The 23,857-nt window shown below is 40.8% G+C and overlaps 1 protein-coding gene across 1 annotated transcript; it reads right to left on the bottom strand.

The window, feature by feature from the left end:
* Positions 1-3,554: 3,554 nt before the first annotated feature.
* Positions 3,555-16,357, bottom strand: LOC308370862 (limb region 1 homolog-like protein; the record flags this gene model as incomplete). The annotated part of the gene is made up of 17 exons (XM_080845588.1): positions 3,555-3,640; positions 3,893-4,054; positions 4,153-4,219; positions 4,337-4,427; positions 6,263-6,336; positions 6,482-6,559; positions 6,729-6,805; positions 7,105-7,188; positions 7,303-7,375; positions 7,615-7,679; positions 7,946-8,014; positions 8,137-8,260; positions 8,385-8,488; positions 8,822-8,961; positions 9,083-9,116; positions 11,487-11,571; positions 16,295-16,357. The coding sequence occupies 17 exons, from the start codon at positions 16,355-16,357 to the stop codon at positions 3,555-3,557; spliced, it is 1,476 nt and encodes a 491-aa protein (XP_080701714.1).
* Positions 16,358-23,857: the final 7,500 nt, after the last annotated feature.

Genomic DNA, 23,857 nt, shown 5'->3' with positions numbered 1-23,857 from the left:
TTGACTAATAAGAATATAATTTTGTCTAGCAGAAATGCTGTTGTGGATATCCAAATATAACTAAGGATAGTTTTCAAACCCTTTTTATGTCAAAACAGTGTCCTATAGCCTACCCGTCCACAGATATGCACAGTAACATTTGTGAATATAAAATTGCAATTTTAGTCACAAAATATTTTGGGCATTATTATTATTGAAATCTGGAAAGTTTTTTTCATTTTCATATCTGACATAAAAATTATGACTTGTAACAATCAGATTGTAGATATCCTAAATGGGAGTTTTTCCTTGTAAGAATTCTATTGCAGATATCCAGAATATTCATTCTGGATGTCAAAAATGCAGTTGTGGATATCTGATATGGAAAAATGGATGGCAAAACTGATGTAATTTGTCCTAGGAAGAATGATGTTGTGGATATGAAATGGTTTTGTTTGACTAGGAAGAATTTAATTACATAAATCACAACATACTGTATATTCAGTCTGGTTAATAATTGTTAAAATAGCTTGCCATATAAGACCAGACACCTTTGTGCAACAGAAAGTTTGCTTTGGGGGTGGGACAGTACAAGTTGTAGCCTACCACTATTTGATTCGCTACTTTGTATAACGCTCCATGAGTCTGTTCAGTCATTGTTCAGCTACTTTTTGTGAATCTTCATTTGCCAATTATTTTGCAAAGCTACTTTCTCAGTCAGTTCCTTAGTTCACGCACCCCACACCTAGTTACAGCAGACTACACAAGTAGTTTGAATATGCAACAAAACACAGGACTTTTTACTCCTTCGTTGTGAATGTAAAACGTTTCACTATTAATGAAGAAGGCTGAAGACATCAAAAGAGAACAGTGTGCTTTACACTTCTTGCACTTTGTCCACTCCACCCTTTTCTCTCTGAGAATACAGCGAAAATGAAATACATTCAATTATCACATAATTGTAGGTTTTATAGGTGGTAAGGTTCATAAAAGTTGGTTGTATTGTAGTTTACAACACAAAGAAATAAGCAGATTTGAAGGGAAAAAAACACTATGTAAGTGTAGAAATATAAAAGATGATCACACTTACCTGTATTTTAGACTTAGCCTGCTGTGCTCTATAGCCTGCATATTCAGCTTTATACAAAATGTCTTTAAGATTAAGGTTAATGTGCAACTGTAGATAAGTTACACTAATTGAGACAAAAGTGGTCTGTGCATTCAGACTTTTAAGTCTTAAAAGATGTAATAATGTTCTTACAGGAATAATTCCTTGCAGGTTAGACCAATGGTGCGAGAGAGAGACAGGAAGAGAGAGCATTAAAAGGGTGGTTAATGAACATTGAAAGAGGTTTTTTTTCCAACTTTTAATATATATCCAAAGACAACAGACAAATTATTCACATTTTCTACAGGGTCATTCCCATTCATCATTCTAAGCAAACAGAGCATTTGGAAAATCATACAGCAACAAGTGAAACACTTTCTTGACAGGATGGATGTAATTTCAAATCCTAAAAACTTAAATACTACCCAAAATTATTGCCCACAGTTGTGTTTTAACTACAATGCCAAAGCCTGCACAAACATATTGAGATAGTTGAACCTTCAACATTATGTAGGCTATATCTGGAGCCATAAACATTAAACATTAACTCTCGCTTATGCAAGAAGCCCAAAAGATCACATTTGGACAATTTTCTTTTGCTATGGCTAAACCAGTGAGAGCCCGTAGATAACATATGATGTGTTTTAGCACATTATTGATCAAAGACAGTTCAATTGGACGATTGTCTTATGGAACAGTTACAATCCAAAACACACTGTTCCATAGGTCACCTCACAGACAAACACGTATATATATATATATATATATATATATATATATAATGTGTAAATTCCTATAGGTTTGTTTGATATGTGAGGATTTTTCATTTTGAATATTTCCTACATGAAGAGCTGTTTACATTTACACTAGTAATGTATGGAGCAACAGTATCTAGGTATACTAGGTATCTAGTATTTACACAGTCACACAACTGTTCTTTGGTGAGGCGATAGATTATAGTTTCCATTATAATCATTAAACTCGCATTCATAACAAATTAATAGACATGATTACCAATAAATACACAAATGCATAGATTAACTCACAAACAAAAGGCTCAGTAGAAAAAAGGAGTGTACCTTTAGAGATCTAAATAAATGCATGAAAGAAAGGTCGAGGTTCATAGAACAAAAGTAACTGCTTCCTTTGGCACGCACTAAATATTGATTGTCACTATGGTATGAAATGGTATTGCACATAGTTATGTCCGCACAGAGACACATACTAACATATACATATAAGAGCACATACATACACATACTGTTTACTCTATACATATAGAGTAATAGGGGCACGTAAACACAAATAAAAAACTATACAGAGAAACCTTCTACATACCCACACAAATTGTAAACGTTTTTATAGTTTCACTTGGTCTTCAATTTCTGGTCTCGAGACTCCTTTTTTACACTCACTGAACAGTGAAATATATTATTATGATCAAATGTAGGCAAATAATATCACTGGTAAAGGCATTCACAGTAAGAATATTTCTGATTGTTCACACCTGTTCATTATTCTCAACACACTTCTGAAAACAGATTACAATAGTCTGAAAAATAAAAATAAGATAAAATGGTTGTAAAAGAGTGATTTGAAAAAATAAAAATGTCAGAAAATCACAAAAATATTGAGGCTGGTGTACAAACTGTTTAGTAACCTAAATGGACATTGGCATGTTCATCTGTGATTAAAAAGGCATTCTGTCAGAGCTATCTATTTCTATACCTATTTTTATAGCAGTCAAATGGACCGTTTAAGTACGCCAAAAACTCTAGAAGCCACAGTATAGATATTCTCAAAACCAACATTTTAAATCAATTATGCAATATAGGATGCAACAAAAGGCTGAGAGGAGTATGTGTAATTGAACTCCTGCTCTTGTTAGGAGACTTAAATCTTCTACCTCTACATCACTCTCTTCCATTCCCTGTTATCTTTTCCTACCGATGCTTAGCAGGGGTGCCTCCAACATTTTACTTCAGGACCTAAGTCAGTTCATGCTCTCTGTCCTTGCATAGATCTCACTCATCGAGAGAATGGTGAACAAGTGAAACTTTAAGCAGTGTATCAGATGAACAAACAACATTGGCAATTATCCCTTTATACCACATCACATCTGAATTCGGAATTTCACTTACACATTCATTAATCTTTTTTTGGCAAAACAGTCATTAAGTGCAGCATTAACTGCATCCAGTTGCCATCCCTTTAATCAGGGCAAAACGTTCGATTGGTCCCTGCTGTACAGGATATTGCATATTTGGTACAGTACTCGTCAAATTCTCAGCTGGCACTGAAGCTCGCCTGATTGTGATGAAAGGTCCATCAAACGTGTCATCAAACTGACCAACTGTAAAACGTCTTTGAGGAATTGAAGGATCCAGCTTCCGAGAACTTCAATAAGGTGTGGAGTCTTTGGAAGGAGGCAACTAGTTTGAACGAGGATGGACATCCCACTGAATCATCACTGAATTTTTGAGAGCCCGTTTGCTAAAAGAAGCTTGAGAGGGATGGCTGAGCGTGAAACTGTCAATGGCAGTTTATGCAGGCCTGTGGGAAAACGGACATGAACAGTGAGTTACTGCTTATATTTTGTCACTCACATCCCTGTGTTTGTATGCTAGTGGTGTCATGTTTTGCATCTTAATATACTGCCATGGTGATGCTCTCCTCCGCATCTCTAAGTCTGAGTGGAGATTGATCTCCTCCGCATCTCTCTGTGTGAGTGGAGATTGATAAGGCATTGTTGTAGAGTGCATCTGTGAATGCATGCGTGTGTGTGTTTGTCTGTGTGTATCTCACCGAATGCCCGTATGAGTTCTCTCTGCACGGCCCACGTGAGTGTATTGATGAGACAGGCAGATGTGAGTCCAACAAACAGAACGTTGTACAGGAACACAATGTGGAAGTTCCCCAGCCAGTTGTACCGACCAAAGTCCCCCAGCAGATCGAAACGAGTGATGCCTATGACCAAACAGATGACAGATAATGCAATCCCTCAAAACACACCTTGTGAGAACACGGCAGACACAGTAAAGACAACAGAACTTTCTCTGCCTTACCAAGAGTCCTGGAAAACACAGGCAGAGCTGAACTCAGTACCAGCAGACAGGCACAGTTTCCAATAATCTGTAAATAGAGCATTTGGAGCAAGTCTGTGATTAAGCAACATTTGTATTTGGGTGTATCTGAGTGTGTGTGTACGAAAAAGAGAAAGAGAAAGAGAGAAAACATGCATTAACCAACCTGCGTTAAGGTTGTGTCCCGAGCTCTGGGCAGCAGATTGGCAAAGAGTGGCGAGCAGTAGAAACCCACCACAGAGGAGACCATAAGATACCTGTGTGCTAGGTCAAGGTAAATATGGGTCTCTACATTTCCACAGAGCACACATATACAAAACTTAAAAAGTATGAAACACACACACACACACACAAACAATAAATATATATATATATACAGAATATATACAGTATATATATATATATACAGCCGTGGAAAAAATTAAGAGACCACTTCAAAATTATCAGTTTCTCTGGTTTTACTATTTATTGGTATGTGTTAAAGTAAAATGTACATTTTAGTTTTATTCTATAACCTACTGGCAACATTCCTACCAAATTTCAAATACAAATATTGTCATTTAGATCATTTATTTGCAGAAAAATGACAATTGGTCAAAATAGCAAAAAAGATGCAGTGTCTTCAGATCTCGAATAAAGCAAAGAAAACAAGCTCATATTCATTTTTAAACTACACAATACTAATGCTTTAACTTAGGAAGAGTTCAGAAATCAATATTTGGTGGAATAACCTTGATTTAAAATCACAACTTTCATGTGTCTTGGCATGCTCTCCACCAGTCTTTCACATTGCCGTTGGGTGACTTTATGCTACTCCTGGCGCAAGAATTCAAGCAGCTCGGCTTCTTTTCATGGCTTGTGACCATCCATCTTCCTCTTGATCACATTTCAGAGTTTTTTTTATGGGATTCAGGTCTCGAAATTGGGCTGGCCATGACAGGGTCCTGATCTGGTGATACTCCATCCACACCTTTACTGGCCTGGCTGTGTGACATGGAGCATTGCCCTGCTGGAAAAAACACTTCTCAGAGTTGGGGAACATTGTCAGAGCAAAAGGAAGCAAGTTTTTCTTCCGGGACAACGTTGTACTTTGCCTGGCTGAGGTTTGTAAAAGACCATAAGGATTGAACCAAAGCCGACTGGAGGGTCTCCTAGTTCGTCTTCTCTGATGAGTCCAATTTCACAGTAGGTGCAAGACTCTGTGGCTTGTAGGCCTCTCCAGGTCTCCGTCTAACCATCAGACGACCATGTGTTGGGCAAAGCTGAAAATTGGACTCATCAGAGAAGACGAACTAGGAGACCCTCCAGTCCGCTTTGGTTCAATCCTTATGGTCTTTTACAAACCTCAGCCAGGCAAAGTACAACGTTGTCCCGGAAGAAAAACTTGCTTCCTTTTGCTCTGACAATGTTCCCCATCTCTGAGAAGTGTTTTTTCCAGCAGGGCAATGCTCCATGCCACACAGCCAGGCCAGTAAAGGTGTGGATGGAGTATCACCAGATCAGGACCCTGTCATGGCCAGCCCAATTTCGAGACCTGAATCCCATAAAAAAAACTCTGAAATGTGATCAAGAGGAAGATGGATGGTCACAAGCCATGAAAAGAAGCCGAGCTGCTTGAATTCTTGCGCCAGGAGTAGCATAAAGTCACCCAACGGCAATGTGAAAGACTGGTGGAGAGCATGCCAAGACACATGAAAGTTGTGATTTTAAATCAAGGTTATTCCACCAAATATTGATTTCTGAACTCTTCCTAAGTTAAAGCATTAGTATTGTGTAGTTTAAAAATGAATATGAGCTTGTTTTCTTTGCATTATTCGAGATCTGAAGACACTGCATCTTTTTTGCTATTTTGACCAATTGTCATTTTTCTGCAAATAAATTATCTAAATGACAATATTTGTATTTGAAATTTGGTAGGAATGTTGCCAGTAGGTTATAGAATAAAACTAAAATGTACATTTTACTTAAACACATACCAATAAATAGTAAAACCAGAGAAACTGATAATTTTGAAGTGGTCTCTTAATTTTTTCCGCGGCTGTATATATATAGAGAGAGAGGGAGAGCGAGAGAGTGTCATAGGAAAGGATACAGGATGAGGATGACTTGCACAGCTGCACCCAGGGATCCAAACACAGAGAAAGAGGCAGCTCCGAATAGAGGATCCTATGAAAAAAACAAACAAACATAAAACAAACATAAAACCACCTCAAACACTATCCCAACAGCATGCTGATAACTGCTGCACAGCTGCTTTTGACTGAAGAACGCCTGTGTATTCATGCTTCTCTAGAGGATATATCATTCATACCTCCATCCCTCTGGGCAAAGCTGTCTCGTCAAACAACAGCTCCAATACGTGGAAACACACTATTAAAACACACACCACCTGAGAGAGGCAGAGAGAAAGAGAAGGAGACACATTAGCTATATTTAATACAATGTGTGGTGTGTGTACTACTTTTTACTACAATATACACATAACAAAACAAAGAAATATAATACAATTAAAAAGGGGGGGGGGGAAGATTATTGTCTGTCTATTCTCTATTGCATACCGTCAGAGCAAGCAGAAGGAGCATGGCAATAGGGTACCCAAGGTAACGCTGCCATGGTGATGCTCTCCTCCGCATCTCTAAGGAGACAGAACAGCAAGATTATGTTAGAACAGCACTTTCTCGGCAGACTGTGGGTGTCCATGCGAATCATTTGATGAGGGCAGCTGGGCAACGGAAACTGAAAATTATTGGCTAGCCCCAGTGCCTTGAATCTATCTACACTTCACTTCAAAGAACGCTAAGGTTTGTGTGTGTGTGTGTGTGTGTGTGTGTGTGTGTGTGTGTGTGTGTGTGTGTGTGTGTGTGTGTGTGTGTGTGTGCGTGTGTGCGTGTGCGTGTGTATCCATTTGTGCGTCTGTATGTGTGCATGTTTTACCAAGAGCGATCCGTCGTGCCCGAATGGTGAGGTACTGGTTCTTTAGGACCTCTACTCTCACATTCACCCAACAAGATGTTTCCACTGGAAAGGACAAAAACAGAAAGCGGCAAAGGTAGATAGATGGTAAGAGACACTGCCAACAACAGACATCGTAGCATTGAAATAATAGTGCTTCGTATGTAAAGAGGGATTTACTGTTGAGCTTCCGGGAGAGAGCAGCCTCCTCAAAGATGGCACAACTCACAGAGTCATCCACATCTTCTAGCAGCTATAGAGAAGAAACATAAAACAGAAAGAGTGAGTGTGTGTGTGTGTGTGTGTGTGTGTGTGTGTGTGTGTGTGTGTGTGTGAGAGAGAGATAGAGAAAGAGAGAGAGAGACTGTAGATTCACACCAATTACAATAAACAATTACATGCATATTTCTTGAACATAGCTATAGGTTGATAAACAAGAACATGCAAATGGAGATAATACACACACACACACACACACACACACAGACTTACCCCTGGCTTTACAAGAAGCCTCCCAGTGACACTGAACATGCGGGACACGCCTAGGGGTGTACACACTGAGGGAGCACAGAAAGAGTGCTTTCAAACTTCTCCATAAACATTTACACGACCACGTAGACAAATGCAAACACAAGTCCATAGGTAGCACACACAGCATACTATTCAGTGAAAATGAAAGATAAAACAAATACAGCTACCACATGAACTACCTAGGCAGTACATGTGTACATACACAACTTACATCCATCACATGGAAACTATAATCGTACAGTCCAAAAGTTAACAATGAGCTGATTATTGATGATCTGTGCATTATACTCACACAACAGCAGAAGTACTCCAGACAGGGAGATAAAGGAGGACATATATGGCAGGTAATACTTCCATAGGTCTGAGTGACAGGGAAAGGTGATGATATATTAAAACACTGTTTTAATTAAGACCTACAGTATATGTACAGCAGCTGTGAAAATCCTGAGAGGAGGAGAGAGAGAGGGAGGGCAAGTGGCTCACCATATAGGCTCTCTCTGGCTGAGGTGTCATTCAGGAGAGCCGAAGCCACCCAGACCACGCCCAACACCAGCAGGGTCAGCAGGACTAACACCACGGCAGTCTCATACACACGCGCCATCACACCCTGCCAGACATTACACACACACACACACACACACACACACACACACATATGTAAGTTCAAAGACTGATAGACTTTTGGTAGAGGTCGTATGCTATCTAGTGCAAACAAACTGCCTCTAATGTACCTTCTTGGATCCAGCGAACCCCTCAGACTCGGTGAAGAAGTAGGCAAAGGGTAGGAAGAACACCAACGAAAGGTTGGAAAAGAGGAAGACCAAATTCCACAGTCCTGCAAGGAGAGAGACACAACACATTCTCTGTAATGCCAAAAACTCCCTTCAGGCCTCAAACAAGATGTGTGGTCCAACAACAAAATGAGCATATGGAGCGTTGCAGTGAGCTGAGGTGTGCCTATTGCATCCTTCAGGGGGCGCTGCAACATCCAAAAGCAGGATCCCCGTTCCTATTTCACCAGATGCATAGCTCTTTAGTAACACTGCACGACAAAATGAAGTATCACATTCATAGGGAAAATAACAAGCAAGTGTGAGTTTGGATGGATGTGAGGGCACGTGTGAGAATGTGTGTGTAGCTGAGACTGATTGTGTGTAACGTGGCGTACCATGAATGAGGGATCCATTCAGCCACTGCACGTAGTAGCTCTGTGGGAAGGTGAGCAAAACCTCATTGGACAGGATGGCGATAGGGAGAAGCAGCACTGCGCCCACCGACACCGACAGCGAGAACGTGCAGAGCCACAGTCTAGACAGGGAGCCGAAAAGAGATCACAATACCTTTACATTGGTGCACCTTCTGCATCTAGTGCTGGCTGATGCTTTCATGTTACGCTGAGGTGATATTGTTTGTGGCATTATTGACTTACGCAATTTTGTTGACAGTGGCATCCTCGTCGTTATCTGAAAAGGATCCAAGTGACAAAGATGAAAACATGTTGTACGTATTAAACAAACTCACCACACCCCACACCAGACATGTGATACAATACATCCATACATACAAACAATATATTTTTTCTGTGTTGTCGTCACATTTTGCTCCCTGGCAACCTTAGAGTTCGTTTTTTCTGTAATCAGTCATGCCTCGATGTGTAGTAACTATTTGAGGCAAAGCGTGATTTGATGTTTTTCTCACAGATAGAATGGGAAAGGCACATTTATACTGTAAATACTCCTATGAAAGATGAAGGATGCCACCAAATTAGCAAGAAAAAAAGGATGAATGCTTCAATGAGCGAGTGAAGACAAAAGAAAAGTGGTGAAGCCCATTCAGAATGTCAGACATTGAGGAATATGGCTAATAGAATAAACAGGCTTTTCTGTGTCAAGAACAGACACGTCATTGTTAATTCTTTACTTTGGTGTTCTTCACATTTGCATGTATGTGTCATTGTTTGGATGTGTGTGTGTGTGTGTGTGTGTGTGTGTGTGTGAGAGAGAGAGGAGCTTGGGCATCATGCCTTTGGGAACCAAACATTCATCATTATTGACAGAGAGAACTGGTTGTGCTGCTTTCTCTTACCAATGGCTAATCAGATACAGAACTTCTCACAAAAGCAAAAACAACTGAAACAAGTTGAGCATGCACACACACCTACAAGATAAAGGGTTAAGTGAAGGTAAATCTGCATATGCATAGAGATAAAAATCGCATAGAACTGCATATGCACAGAGAAAACACACACACACACACACACACACACACACACACACACACACACATACACACATACACACACACACACGCACACATACACACATACACACACACACATATTTGACAGTTATGTAAGAAAGGCAGGGATAATGTTACAAATTACAAATCTGGAATTGATTTCATGCTTCTTGTATTTCAGCAACCAACACCCTACATATATGTGTATGTTACAGTGCATCCCATCAGAATGGTCACAGTGAGCAACTGCTTGAGTCAGTTCAATAAAGCCAATCACATAATTTATTTTAAGGCAACCTGCCATTTTATCATGTGTCAACACAAGAAAGAAGTGAGTGTATGCAAGGTTTACAAGATAAAAGCATAGCTATTTCAAGTGAACAATTCAGGATTAACCATATTTCAGCTATAGTGCATACTGGAAATACAGTGAAATGTTAATGTAGATGATTTAACACATCCACATCTTTGACAACAACACTGATTAGAGTTCAGAAATAGCAGGAATAATACAATGATTGCATTTTTCAGAAATCGCAGCATTTTGACCCGCATCTTGTTCCAATACTGCACAATATATCTCGTCACAAAGACGTCAAAAGCTCGAAACCCCTCCCCAAACAAACACACACACAACATTTTTCCCATTCCCCAAAATTGCCCCACAAATGAAAGCAGCATGCCTGGTCTGGTTTGCTAACTGACTCCGTGGTCAGAAAAAGTATGAAGAACATGTGTTTGTGTACATGTGCAAGGCTGTACACGCGCGTGTGTGTGTGTGTGTGTGTGAGAGAGAGTGACAGTGTGTGAGTGACAGTGTGCAGATAGTTGTTCTTCCTGCTGTCCAGGGGTATTATTATCTGACTAGAACATTCCAAACCACCTTCTCTCATTGACAGACATGGGGCCTGGGCGCTGGGAGTCGGGGACTGGGAGTATTTGGGGGGGGGGGGGGGGGGGATTTTGTTGCATAACTGTCTGGGCGTATCTTTGTATCTTGGAGGGTATCCAGTCTGCCTTGCCAAAACTGGCTTCTCCTTTTCGATTTAAGAACCCACACGTGCAACAGGCGTGAGGCAAGGTTTTTTCGTATACCCTCACCCCTTAATGACCCACATAAATTAACTTCACGTGGCCCAGGAACAACAACAGCAGCAGGTTTAAACACCAAACTTAGTTCAGTATAATCCTGTAATATGACACCACAGCACCTCAGCTAGCCAACGGAATTCTCCCTTCTGGCCCCCCCCCCCCCCCCTCCCCCTAAAGACAGGGCTCAAGAACAATTGGCCTTTGTTTCTACCTTTTCATCAACTGTGCTCTGTTATGGAGTGTGTTGGTATAGTATAACATGAACTGGGTAAAATCAATCCACACAAGGCAAGAGTCCTATTTTTACACCAAGTAGATATTACAAAGTTGGAGGAATTACAGGATTAGATCAAATATCTGTATTTGAAATAGATGACTGGTGGTTGCTTGCAATTAAAGTAAAATAAACAAGGCAAAAATGACAAAAGCGTGCCTCATAAGGCTAATCAATGATGATGTTTTTGTACTGAACATTCCGGATTATTTCATTCTGTTGTACCTACCGGTGGAAAACTCTGCATTCTTCCTGTAGTGTGTGACAATGAGGTAGCAAATTATGTAGAGGGATGAGAAGAGGAGAACACAAATCTGTAAGGGAAGACAGAAAGAGAGAAGAGAGAGTTGACTGTTAATAAAACTGTTAATTGAATAAGAAAACCTTGCACTATATCATTTTCTTGACACTCTGGATCTTAAAGGGATACCCCTTGGTTCATCGTCCTTTTGAGGTTGTGGTCACATAGAATTTCAATTTATGTATATACAGATGGGAACCCAAAAAGCATGACTACACAGTAAACTTTAGACAGGGTATGCACACCTGGATAAAAAAAACAACACACAAAGACATGTCTTCGATATTGCTCGGCCCATTTTTGACAGAAACACACATACATAACTTTACATTTGTTAACTTAGCATTGATCTAAATAATGTACAATTTAGGGAGGGCAACCTGTACATGCTATTTGTGTGCTTTTGAGGCAACAAAGCCATGATATCTCATGATAGACCAGACTTTAAGTCTAGGCACAGCTGAAAATACACAAAATTGTTAATTTTGAATGTAGTCTGTTATTTGTATACTGAATACCATCAGTTCAAGTTGTTATTGCACAAATGCAACATTAACAGCAAAACCGACCAGTAAGAACTAGTTTGTAAAGTGGATACACAACAGCCAGTCTCAGATATGGAATACAGGTCAAGTGGAAGTGTGTTGCTTTTGTCGGTGCAGCAGTTATATATATATATATATATATATATATATATTTTTTACTTGTGTTGCTGTTAACACCACATTACTAGATAGACCAGACTTTAACAGCTGAAAATACACAGAATTGGATGCATTTATAGAACATGCATAACGCTCATACTGGAAAACACTGGAGATCTGAGTGTGTGTCTGTGTGTGTGTGTGTGTGTGTGTGTGTGTGTGTGTGTGTGTGTGTGTGTGTGTGTGTGTGTGTGTGTGTGTGTGTGTGTGTGTGTGTGACAGCGAGAAAAAGAAGCAGAGATACTGATGAATGCCTAGTTAGGAGTGAGATGGAGAAAGGCCAGAAAAGATGGACATAGACGCGACAAGGTCAGGGAGGATTAGCAGATTATGCAACATCCAAAACCGAATGTCAGACAGGGATGGACAAGATGGAATCACAGATTAAACTAAAAGCAACATGGACCCCACAAACCAACATCACACAGTTCCTGTTTTCACACAACCTCTAAAGGTATATTCTGCGGGCATCATTGAAAATTCTGTTTTGAAGAGATTAACAAATTGTGGCATGGCTACGGAGATGAACATATTACATAACAGAGATCACTTCTCAGGAATACATTATTATGATGCTATTTCAGTATTCCCCTGATATATAATACCTGCTGTAAACACGTAATGCTTGAACTGCATTAACGCAAGCTTGCATGCTTGGTGAAAACATGTATTGTCAAACGAAACACCATGAAAATAAAAATGATTGGGGTAAAATACAGATGTTACAAAAGCTGTCTCCAAATCCAAATATAACTGTTATATCCAAATATTACTGTGTGTGCAGTTTGTTTCTCCAACAGTCTGATATAAACAATCAAGCTTTCAAAGGTTATGGAAACACAATTTTGGAGGTAGAAAAATATTTTCTTTTCAGACTTCAGAAACACACACAATTTTGAATTAGTCACAAAATGTCAACAGAAATTGACTATACCATTCCTACTTAACAACATGATATTTGGAAAAAGTGCTAACCAGTTATACATTTCCTTGATTATCAACATTTTTCTTAAATAGATGAGGTAAGCTTCAAAAGTAAACCTCCACACCCTTAACACACTGAAGCCTACAGAACAGATATGACATGTACTATTTTTGGTTCTATCTTATAAGGCTACCAGGAGGCCACCTGCACTATACTGAGATATTCTAAATCAAGATATATTTGTATAATCTACAGCGTGAAAAATGGCATGTTTTACTTCAAGTGAAAGTCTATAGTTGTTGAAAGATTTTGTACTCTTCAAACATATGTTCAAAGATGCCAATCCCTAAAAATAGATATAACAGTCTGACACCTTCAGAGGTTTGGTATTAGAGATATAGTATGGGGAGAAAAGCATGATGTCAGCGGATTTGCATTGTATAAGTCTCCAACCATAACTATAATCATCTCTCTAACCATACATATGGAAATGTTCACTGCTGAAACAGAATACGTGACCTCCAAGCAGACCAGTGAGTCAACTGAAAATGACACCGTCAATATGATCCATCTGTCTATACCCTAATCTTGGTTTTGCGTCATCCACTTATCTCAATCAATCCCACTTACAAGATATTGCATATCACTCAACACGTACCTCATCTGTGCACAGAACTTTATCAGTGGTATGGGAGGTTTATTCAAACAGTTTTGTAGAATGGGATACGAGCACCCAGGGTTACTGTTTCATGTGTAAATTATTGCATACAAACCAGGAAGTGTTTAAAGCACTGATCTATACATTAGGAATGTTTCCTTCTTACAGATCAGTGGCTTTACACACAGCTCATTCACATAGTTCACAGGGTTGTATATCCTCCCTGTTTTAAAGTGGCTCACACTTATGAACACAATTTAGCAGCTTGGTGAAACAGACAGTATGAGGTCAACCAACCAAGAACACTGACTCTAAACTCAGATGACCAGTCATGCAGACTCCTGGTCAGCTCTGGCGATAAGGATCAAACTGGGAGTGGGGCTGGGGGTAGGGATATTGCATGTTTGGCTTGAGAGGGATTAGGGTTCAGAAAATCAGAATGTATAAACCACAAAAAAAGGCCTACAAGTTCAGCAGGGGGGATACACAATGCAGCTAACAGCCTGTTCAAATGCCCGGTAATGCCCACAGCACCCACTAATGTCTCCCATCACAAAGGCGCTCCGCTAAACTGGCAACAGCTGGTGCATGGCAGACGTGGACTGATGCCCGATCGACCCAAGACTCCAGCCTGTGTGAACCAGATGCAGCTATTCTGAGTGGCACAAATGAAACGACAATGGCGGTAACAGCCTACAGCGACTAATGATGCCCCACTAAATAGGACAGCAGAGAACTCAATGGCCCACAATCCAGAACATTGGCTACATTGCAGCGCTACACATGCCAGTGGCAGTGGATTACTCTCAAGCCCTTAAACTAGGTAAACTATTTTACACAAAAATAGTAGTGTTCATTATTTTGAAATGTATATAGGTTGTATAAAGGTTGTCTTTGAACTGAAATATAAGTTAGACTTGTGCAGATTTAGGTCACAGTGAGTGGTCATGACCTGATCAGCCTCTCAATTGGGGATAATAACACCACAGTCCCAGCTTCCATGCCTAAATGGCTTTTAACACACATGTTTGTACATAAAACTGGATGATTATGGCCTTGTGCATGCATACATTCATACACTCACACACACACAAACAGGCGGTCAATAATCTAACACCCTGAGCTCCATGAGTTTTCCCCCATGGTTGGAATGTATCTGAAATCACTACAGCTCCGTTCACAAACAAACTGTCCTACTGAACATCCTCATCACAAACTGTAGTAAAATGCTATATGCTGAAGTGTGCACACACATCGTCAGCTGAGAATTAACAAGGTCCAAGTGCACTTTTGCGAAAGACAACTGAAAAGCCAGAAACAAATAACCACCATTTTCGTATTATTTCAGTGGTATGTTATATTATTATATATCAACGTGCAACAATTTGTTGACGTGTCAGATAGAACCTGGTTAATTCTCAGTTGATGACATAGTAATGCATGACATCAACACAAATGCAATAAGCCTGAATGGGAGATAAAATGGAGAAATTCGCAGATGTTCAGTAGTTGTCATTAGGCCTGAACAGCGTTGACGTTTGACCAGGTTAAAAGACCCTATGAATGCGGGCTCAGGATCAGGACAAAATATGCATCTGAGGTAAAGTGGCATGCCTGCCCTGTCCTACACTTCACATAACAAAACAAAACAAAAGGAAACATACATAGTCATGACAATACATCTTTAACATGCCCAAATGCCTTGTTACAGTGAAGCTCATTTAGTCAGAGTGCAGAATCACATAGAAACAAGGAAACATTCCACAGGCATCCCACATACCACCCACCATGCAACCCCCATGTCTGTTTAATGCCAATACAATATGAAATTAAATATTAGGCCCGTTCTTCTTTTATAGTGTAGTGTAACTTATTCACATTATTTATTTGTTTTTCTATTCAACCTGTCTGAAGCCAGGAATTACAAGTTATGAAGGCTACATATAAGACCACTGTTCAATGTAGGCTATATTTCAGTGATGGACCATTCCTTGAGAGTATTGCATGGATTTAACTTCAGGAGTAAAGACAATTCTGGACTGATTTTTGGTGGATGTCTGCAACGGGGTAGGTATTTTAGCCGCTGCATATGACCTCTGCACGTTTTTCCCACATAGAGGTAAATCGGATTAAACAATTTTCTCCCTAAACCGAGACACACAAAATCACGAGGGATTAAGACCAGAAAACGAGAGGAGAAAACACTTGCTATTAGGTCAAAAATGAATTAATGTTATATACTAAAATGAGTACATAAATAAACTAACACATTAAAGCTGCAGTGTGTCACTTGCGTAGGGGTACAAACCTTTGCAGCCGTTCAATGAAAATGATTTTACGCATTTGGTTATCCTTTCCTTAATAGATGTCAACAGCTAGTACACTTTAAGGCACACTCTCGCTAAAGGTTAATACAAATGAGTGACTTAAGAGAACAAGGTGTACTTACTATGGTCTCGCGGACACGGTCATGGAAAAGCTGTTCGCGGAGAGTCACATCGTCTCCTTCCATACTCTGATAAACATGTCGCACTCTTTGGCGGCGCAGAAGAAAGCCTCACTGTCCCTGGAAATCTACAATACCGAGGTGACATGCAGATGCGTGAAGCTCTGAGAGAAAGGTCTTTTTAGTCACGACGTGACTGTGTGCCCTTCTCGATATATTTTCCGTCGGCACTCTCAGAACAATCTGTACAAGCCATATAGTGAGCGAGGGGCGTATAGCTGAGTTTGCCCGTGACTACGTCAGTTCTGAGTTCGTCTGAGCCAAATTCAGTTTACGAGGAACAGTCCTGTTAACACTTAGAGGTATGACAAATATTGCAACTGGATCAGTCTTGATGGCGTTGCCAAGTTCAAGTCAGACAACGCAAAATGACACCTGTGTACATATGGCGTGTAAGGAATGTCCTCAGAGACCAAAAGCCCCCAGGCTGCAACTATGGTGGTCATACTGCAGATTGCTTGGAAATAAAGTGATATGACTCAGTCAGTACATTAACTCTCTACAGTTGCTATGCGACTACCACACCAGGGCAGATAGAAGGGAATGTGACAGTTGAACATGTTGATAGATCTGCTGGCACCTGAACAATGGACCTGCCTGTGCACATCTGCCTCATGGCCTCATTGCTTTGCATTTACAGACAGTAGGCACATATGCATTTAAATTAATAAATACATCGTATCATGTATCACTTCATTCGAATTGAGCACTGCAATCATCTTTACTTATCACTGTCCTTGGGATTGGACCTTAAGTAAGACAAACAATGTGTGTCCTATTTGAATGAAGTAGCAGTATTTAGAATAAAATGGGTCCAGGAAGGATTCTTCAGTGTAGGACTACATCAACCAGACCCCTCACCACTTTGGCTGCATCCCTGACATTTCACCATAAGTCACTGCAGCTCAGTAAGATGATCAAAGCCCCTAAATTCCGAAAAAAGGGAGATTCTTTTAATCTAGTGCACATAAATTGCTGTGGCGTGATGGGGCCGAGCTAGAAGAACCACGTGGGACTGTTGAGAAGCCTCCCAGCACGCCTTGGAGCTGGACCGCTGGAATTACTTGTTACCTTTCAGGTTGTGTATCAGTTAGCGTGAGTGTCAGTGTGATTTAAGACCTGTCTCGTGTTTCGCCATACGGTATGGGTCAGTGAGTTCTCATGTATGGATGCATGTGTGATAGCAGTTACGAAAGTATATACAGGGTATTGCTGGGATTGCGTGGGGCATGGGTTACAGGAGCCACCTCGAAAATTGTGGTCTCTGTTTAGCTGGGCGTTTTTCCACTCTAGTACACCACATTGGTAGCCTGACGATGTCATACTCATAATTCTAGTCAGAATATGAGTCTGAGACCGGACAATTGGGCTGTGATTATGGGGCGTGTTTCAACGAACCAGGAAAGAAAATTCCTCTTCGCTGAATTGGATACCTAGAACCAATCAGAGCAACGTAGTATTACCATCTGACAGATTAAACTTTTACCTGCTCCCGTAGGAAGGACGGCAAAAACATCTTTTCAATCGACAAATGCCTTGATCGCGTTTCTCTGTTCCTCTTTCAAAATTAATGCGCTGTCAATATCTGCTGAGATATGCCTGCTCACGTTACTTAATTAGCACTCAAGGCTAGAAGCTACCATCAGTTTCAATGATTTTTTTGGCCAACGCGTTAGCATAACCGATCAATAATGGTCTAGAGTGCTTTAGTTAGGACCTAAAATCCTCGGCAACACTCGTTTTGCGTATACACAACTAACCGAGTCAATGTAGACATAAAAAAGTCGTGTAGATAGCTTAAATCATATAAAATATGTCCCACTAAGCTCCCGAGACGGCGCCATCTTTGTTCGATGTATATTCCGGTATATTCTATCTATATCTGTCCATCAACGTATAAAGCCCGCCCTTACAATTTGATTGGTTTAGATTGCGTTTCAACCTTTTTGAAACGTTAAATCTCTCCCAACTAACTCGATTCCAGACTGAATCTCCCAGACCAAAAATTTTGTGGGCGGAGTTCAGGCTGGTATCCAGGCTACCACATTGGTGTCAGAAATGGGAAAGAGTGCTATGCTGAAGAGTGAAGAGAGAGATCTGGAACAAGACATTGAGCAGATTTGCTGTCCCTTCGTATCCTGTCATCGGGGAAGATGGAGACCTCTAGATATGAAAGTTCCAAGTCTGCCCTGATGGTTCCAGCGTACAGCAACCTCATTGCCATTTAGAGACCAGGGTCGCACTACAGGAGAATGCCTGCTGTCCAGAGCCACTGACGGCCCACTGACGGCCCACCGACAACTAGAGCTACTGCCAGGCTCAACCTACAGCCCGCTACAGATGCTGAGCCACTGCTGCCATTGCTGTCAATAAGCCACCACCACTGGTTCCCTCGCACAGCCTGTTGCGTCCTGCACAACAACCTATAACACCCACCAAGCTGCCCAGGTTCAACGGTGTAGCAGAGCTAGACCCATACCCCTCAGAAGTCCAGCTAGGGGTGTGGCAGAGCGTCTGGACCGACGAGGAAGCTGCCACCCACCTGGTCCTGGCACTGCAGGGGAAAGCACTGCAGGTTCTTCTGGACCTGGTTTCGGCCCCCTGCAGAGCAACAGGACCTCCAGGCCCTGACCGGAGTAGTGGAAAGGCAACTCTGGTTGCTACTTTTTACTGATCAGAGCAGAAAGCAGCGAGCCAGCCACCGCCGTCAAAAAGGAGAGAGCCAAGGGGCACTGTGGCGCAAACAGTAGCCCCTACCTCATTCGGGCTTGATGCCCGTGGAGGATACAGGTTCGATTCCGGCCTGATGTCATTTCTCCTGTCCACTCCCCATCTCTTCTCCCTCTCATTTCCTGTCCCAATGTTCACTAAAACTATCGATTAAAGGCATAAAATAATAAATAAAGAAATTTTAAAAAAAGGAGAGAGCCTGGGCACCTTCACCACAGATGTGAAGCTGCATTACCCACAATTCCCGCAGTGCATAGCCTGCATCTTCCAGCACCAGCACTGGAGCTCCCCTCCAGGCCGATGCACACAGGTTGGCTGGCTGGGTCACACTAAAGGACTGTAACTGACCTGCCAACCCTGCCCGGGTCTACCATTTTCCTGGCATCCTTTCTGCGTCACTGCAGCCAGCTCAGGGGCCGCATTGCCGCCACTGCCACCTGGGTGTTCTCCGTGCCATCGCTGTCAGCCAGAGGGTTCTCCATGTCGCCGCTGCCAATCAACAGGTGTCCACGGCATCTTTCCGATCCCCGATCCAGAGACCAGGGCCTGCTACTGCTGGTGGCATTGCCTTGACAACCGGGACAGCCTCCCTGGAGTGAGCTTGGCAACTACATCAGCCTCCCCAACACTTCAGGGACTTTGCCATGTCTGAAGAGGCTCTTTTCGTGCACTCCACGGTTCCACGAGCTTCATTCATTGTCAGAGCTTGAGACAGTGCTAGGTCCTTCTCCAATGCTCTCCAACATCTCTCCTTCCTTCTTCCAGGCTAGCTTGCCACAATACTTTCTTATGCACTGTAATAATTATATTGATGAACAAGAAAACCATGCAACTATTGAATAAGTGTAACTTCCTCTGAAACTGCATACCCTCCACGTCCACTGAACTGATGATCCTTCAGTCATAATGCTATGCCGTGTGGCTAGAGGTTACCTGTTAGTTTCAAAATAAATTTCAAGATTATTTTACTAGTCTTTTAATAGTCATACACCTGAATAATAATAAAAAATGAATGCTCTCAAGGTACACAGTAGATCCCCGAGGACATCTGGCACTGAACTCCTAACAGTTGCAACAGCCAGATCTGCTGGCACCTGAACAATGGACCTGCCTGTGCACATCTGCCTCATGGCCTCATTGCTTTGCATTTACAGACAGTGGGCACATATGCATTTAAATAAATAAATAAATAAATGTATCACTTCATTCGAAATGAGCACTGCAATCATCTTTACCTATCACTGCCCTTGGGATTGGACCTTAAGTAGGACAAATAATGTGTGTCCTACTACATATTTGAAGGAAGTAGCAGTATTTAGAATAAAATGGGTCCAGGAAGGATTCTTCAGTGTAGGACTACATCAACCAGACCCCTCACCAGACCCCCTGCATGCATCCCTGACACTTTACCATAAGTCACTGCAGCTGAGTAAGATTAACTTGTGATAAAAGTCAGAAAAAAGAGAGATTCTTTTAATCTAGTGCACACAAATTGCAAGATTATTGTACTAGTCTATAAATCACTCCATAGTCATACACCTGAATAATAAAAAAAATGAATGCTCTCAAGGTACACACCCAGTACATACCTGAGGACATCTGGCACTGAACTCCTAACAGTTGCAACAGCCAGGGCAAAGAGACAAGGGAAAGCAGCTTTTAGTTTCTATGCACACAGCTTTTGGAATACTCTGCCAGGATACCTTAGAATGGCTGAAACGGTGGAAACCTTCAAACGTGCACTTAAGACATACCTCTTTAATCCTATCACTCGCTGTAACATGTATCTGTTTACTTATCTCTGGAAAATCTGTGTCTCTTTACAATTTGTTTTCCTTCTGTGAGGCGCATTGTGTAATCTCCTGGTATGAAATGCGCCGTACAAATAAAGTTTGATTTGATGTAGGAGAAGCTGCAATTTGAGGTTTAACATGAATTCAAACACACTTCCACCCTCTGCTGGTCAAGTACTTGTAGTGTCATAGATGTGGTAAGAGTTTAGATTTAATTTAATTTAATTTAATTGCATCTTGCATATACTGTATATCTTGCATATACTGTAGTGATGAACTAATAACTTAATGTTTATGAATATCTAAAAATGTCTCTGAAGAGACACTGGTGGGATATACAGACATCTATCTGAGTTCTGAAGTAATAATCAAATACCTATTTGCATAACATTAATCCATAATAATCATTTACAGGTCAACTAAATACAAACAACATTATGAATGATGCTTTAATTTTTTTAATTGGCTCTTACTAGAGGGGACAGATACACTCTATTTGAAAGCCATTATTAACTTATCAGTTTTCCATACAGGCAGACCATTTGCAATTGGCTTCTGCTAATTCAGCCAGCTCAGCCTTGTCTTTAACAGACCTAACAGCAAAAAAGCATCAACAGTAGCTTACTGATCCATTACAGAGCTATTGCTTGAGATATCAGATGAGACATCTGCTTCCTCTTTGTTCTCTTGCCTCAGCCCTCTAGGGAGCCCCCTGGTGGCCACATAAACTAAACCAGCCACAGTTTACTTACCCGAACAATACTGTCTTCGCCAAGAAGAACTTGGTTCCTGATATATGCAGCACCGATTTATATCAATTTTTTTTAACAACAATATATTTATTACCAGAACTGCGTCAAAAGCCAAGCACAGTGCAAGATAGCAGATTTATAATTTCACTTAAGGAAATACACAGCATGCCTTAAAGATATTCTTGTTGCAACATTAGGGTATATATAGTAAGTTACACTTATGATAATTTAGGAGAGGGCCAAAAACATTATGTTTCTTGTAATCTGCATGACTGGAAGACATGGTTTCTCAGAATTGTTATTCGTGAAGCCTATCCCGTTTGTCTGCTTCAGTCTTTTACTGCATTATTCTTAATTTTATGTACGAAAGGTAAGAAGCCTAGTTGTTTAGCCTATAATCTTTTGAATCTTTCGACATTGTGTCAAGTTACTATTTTACACTACACATGCCTTTAGTCGTGGTAAACTTCCTAATATAATACTCCTATGACTTAATTCTCCTAGCAAAACGAACTCATAGGGCTCTTCTTTTAGGAGGTTTACCACTTACTCTCAGTTAATTTACAGTCAGGGTCATTGCCAAAATATGTTTAATAGGCGGAGCCTATCTAAAATCATGGTTGCTGTTACTTTTCAGAAGGCTGAAACTCAGCCAAAATTGCATTCTTTAGTGAAGGCTACCTTTAAAACGACCTGTATGTTGCTTTTGTTTAAATGGGTAAGACAGGCGCATGCAAGTCGGAATAGGTCAGGTAGTAGCTTCGGCAAGACACCTGCTTCCTTGTAGTTTCTCTGATCCGGATATACTGGTCACGTGGTATAAGTGTAGGAAGCCCCATATAAGATAGTTGACAGCCGACTTCAGTCCACTTTTATGCACTGACAGACCAACACAGGTAGGACATAAGTTGTCTACACATTTTTGGTCTTTTTGTTTAGTTTTAGTTTTAATGAGCTGACTCTGAAGCGTGGCGTGCGAAAGAGAAGTGTTACCAATGACAGACTGCATTTGTTCCGTTACTGGGTTATTCTGCTGTATCAACAACATAGCACACTGGACATCATTCAGCGTGCTTGTGGGCAGGTGAATTAGTTGGCTATGAACGTTCCCTGTGATGACCCGCGGTATACCACTGGTTATCGTGCTCTAAACCGATTTCCTCTGACATTCCTTGTTGACAAATGCTTTCACAAACTGCCCAGTTGTGTCTGATTGCGATTGCTCAGTCATTTTGTTTGTCAGGAGAAATAGCCTAATGTGTTATGAGAATCGCACGTTGTGCGGAATGGAATGCCCAACTGTACTGTGCTTCGTGGGCTAACTGAACAGCATCACCAGAAATCGCCATCCAAGATTGCCAACTCTGATAAAGCTATGTTTTGTTTGTAATGTGTTACCAAATGTATTTGCATTGCTATCTCACGATGATGGTTTTATGATTAATATTGTTGATGGTTTAAAGGGATATTATGTGACTGTTCTGTGCATTAAATCATCATTATTGAGGTAATGATAATAATAGTCATCTTGAGTTGAAAAAGAGAGGCCCACTAACGCGCATTACTGTGGTTTGACATGAGGGGTGAACTCCATTCTCGTGCATGTCCATTACAATGCACTCAGTAGCATACACTCTTTTATTTATCCCTGTTTGTGAGGTCGGACAAAGGAGTACCCCCCTAAGGTACAGAGGTCCCAGGTTGTCACAGGAACATTATGTGGTTTAGATGTGTTGAGGTTACACAGTCTATTTTGAATGGTCATTTTGGCAAATAGTATTTTACAGTAGTCTGATAGTCTTCATGATTTTAATGTCCGCATGTGTCCAGTGAGATATTTTAATATAGACTGAAACAAAGACAATAAGGATTGTGTTGAGGAATTTGCAGACCTCCAAAAATGCACAAGTTTGCTGATTTAAGCTGTTAGTCAGTATTAAACAAGTACGGACTTAAAATCTGTCCACCCTTGCAACAAGTCTGGGAAAAGAAATGTTTCAGTTGCAAACATTTTCAGTAGATCAAACTCCGTGTTTATCTTTGAAGATAGCAGCGATGACCCGCTAGTCACTACATCTCGTAATACGTTGTGTAACACCTGGCTGTAATAGCAATGTACACATTGTAATGTTTGCTTTATCTGAACAGGAAGGATATACTGGGAATCTGTTTTATGGTTATCTTGTCGATGTTCTGAAAATGTAATGATTGTATAGGATGTTATGAAACAG

This window comes from Sprattus sprattus (genome assembly GCF_963457725.1).
Source record: "Sprattus sprattus genome assembly, chromosome: 10".
Taxonomy (NCBI): domain Eukaryota; kingdom Metazoa; phylum Chordata; class Actinopteri; order Clupeiformes; family Clupeidae; genus Sprattus; species Sprattus sprattus.
Note: the sequence above shows the minus strand (reverse complement) of the source record. Positions and strands in the feature narration are given on the sequence as shown.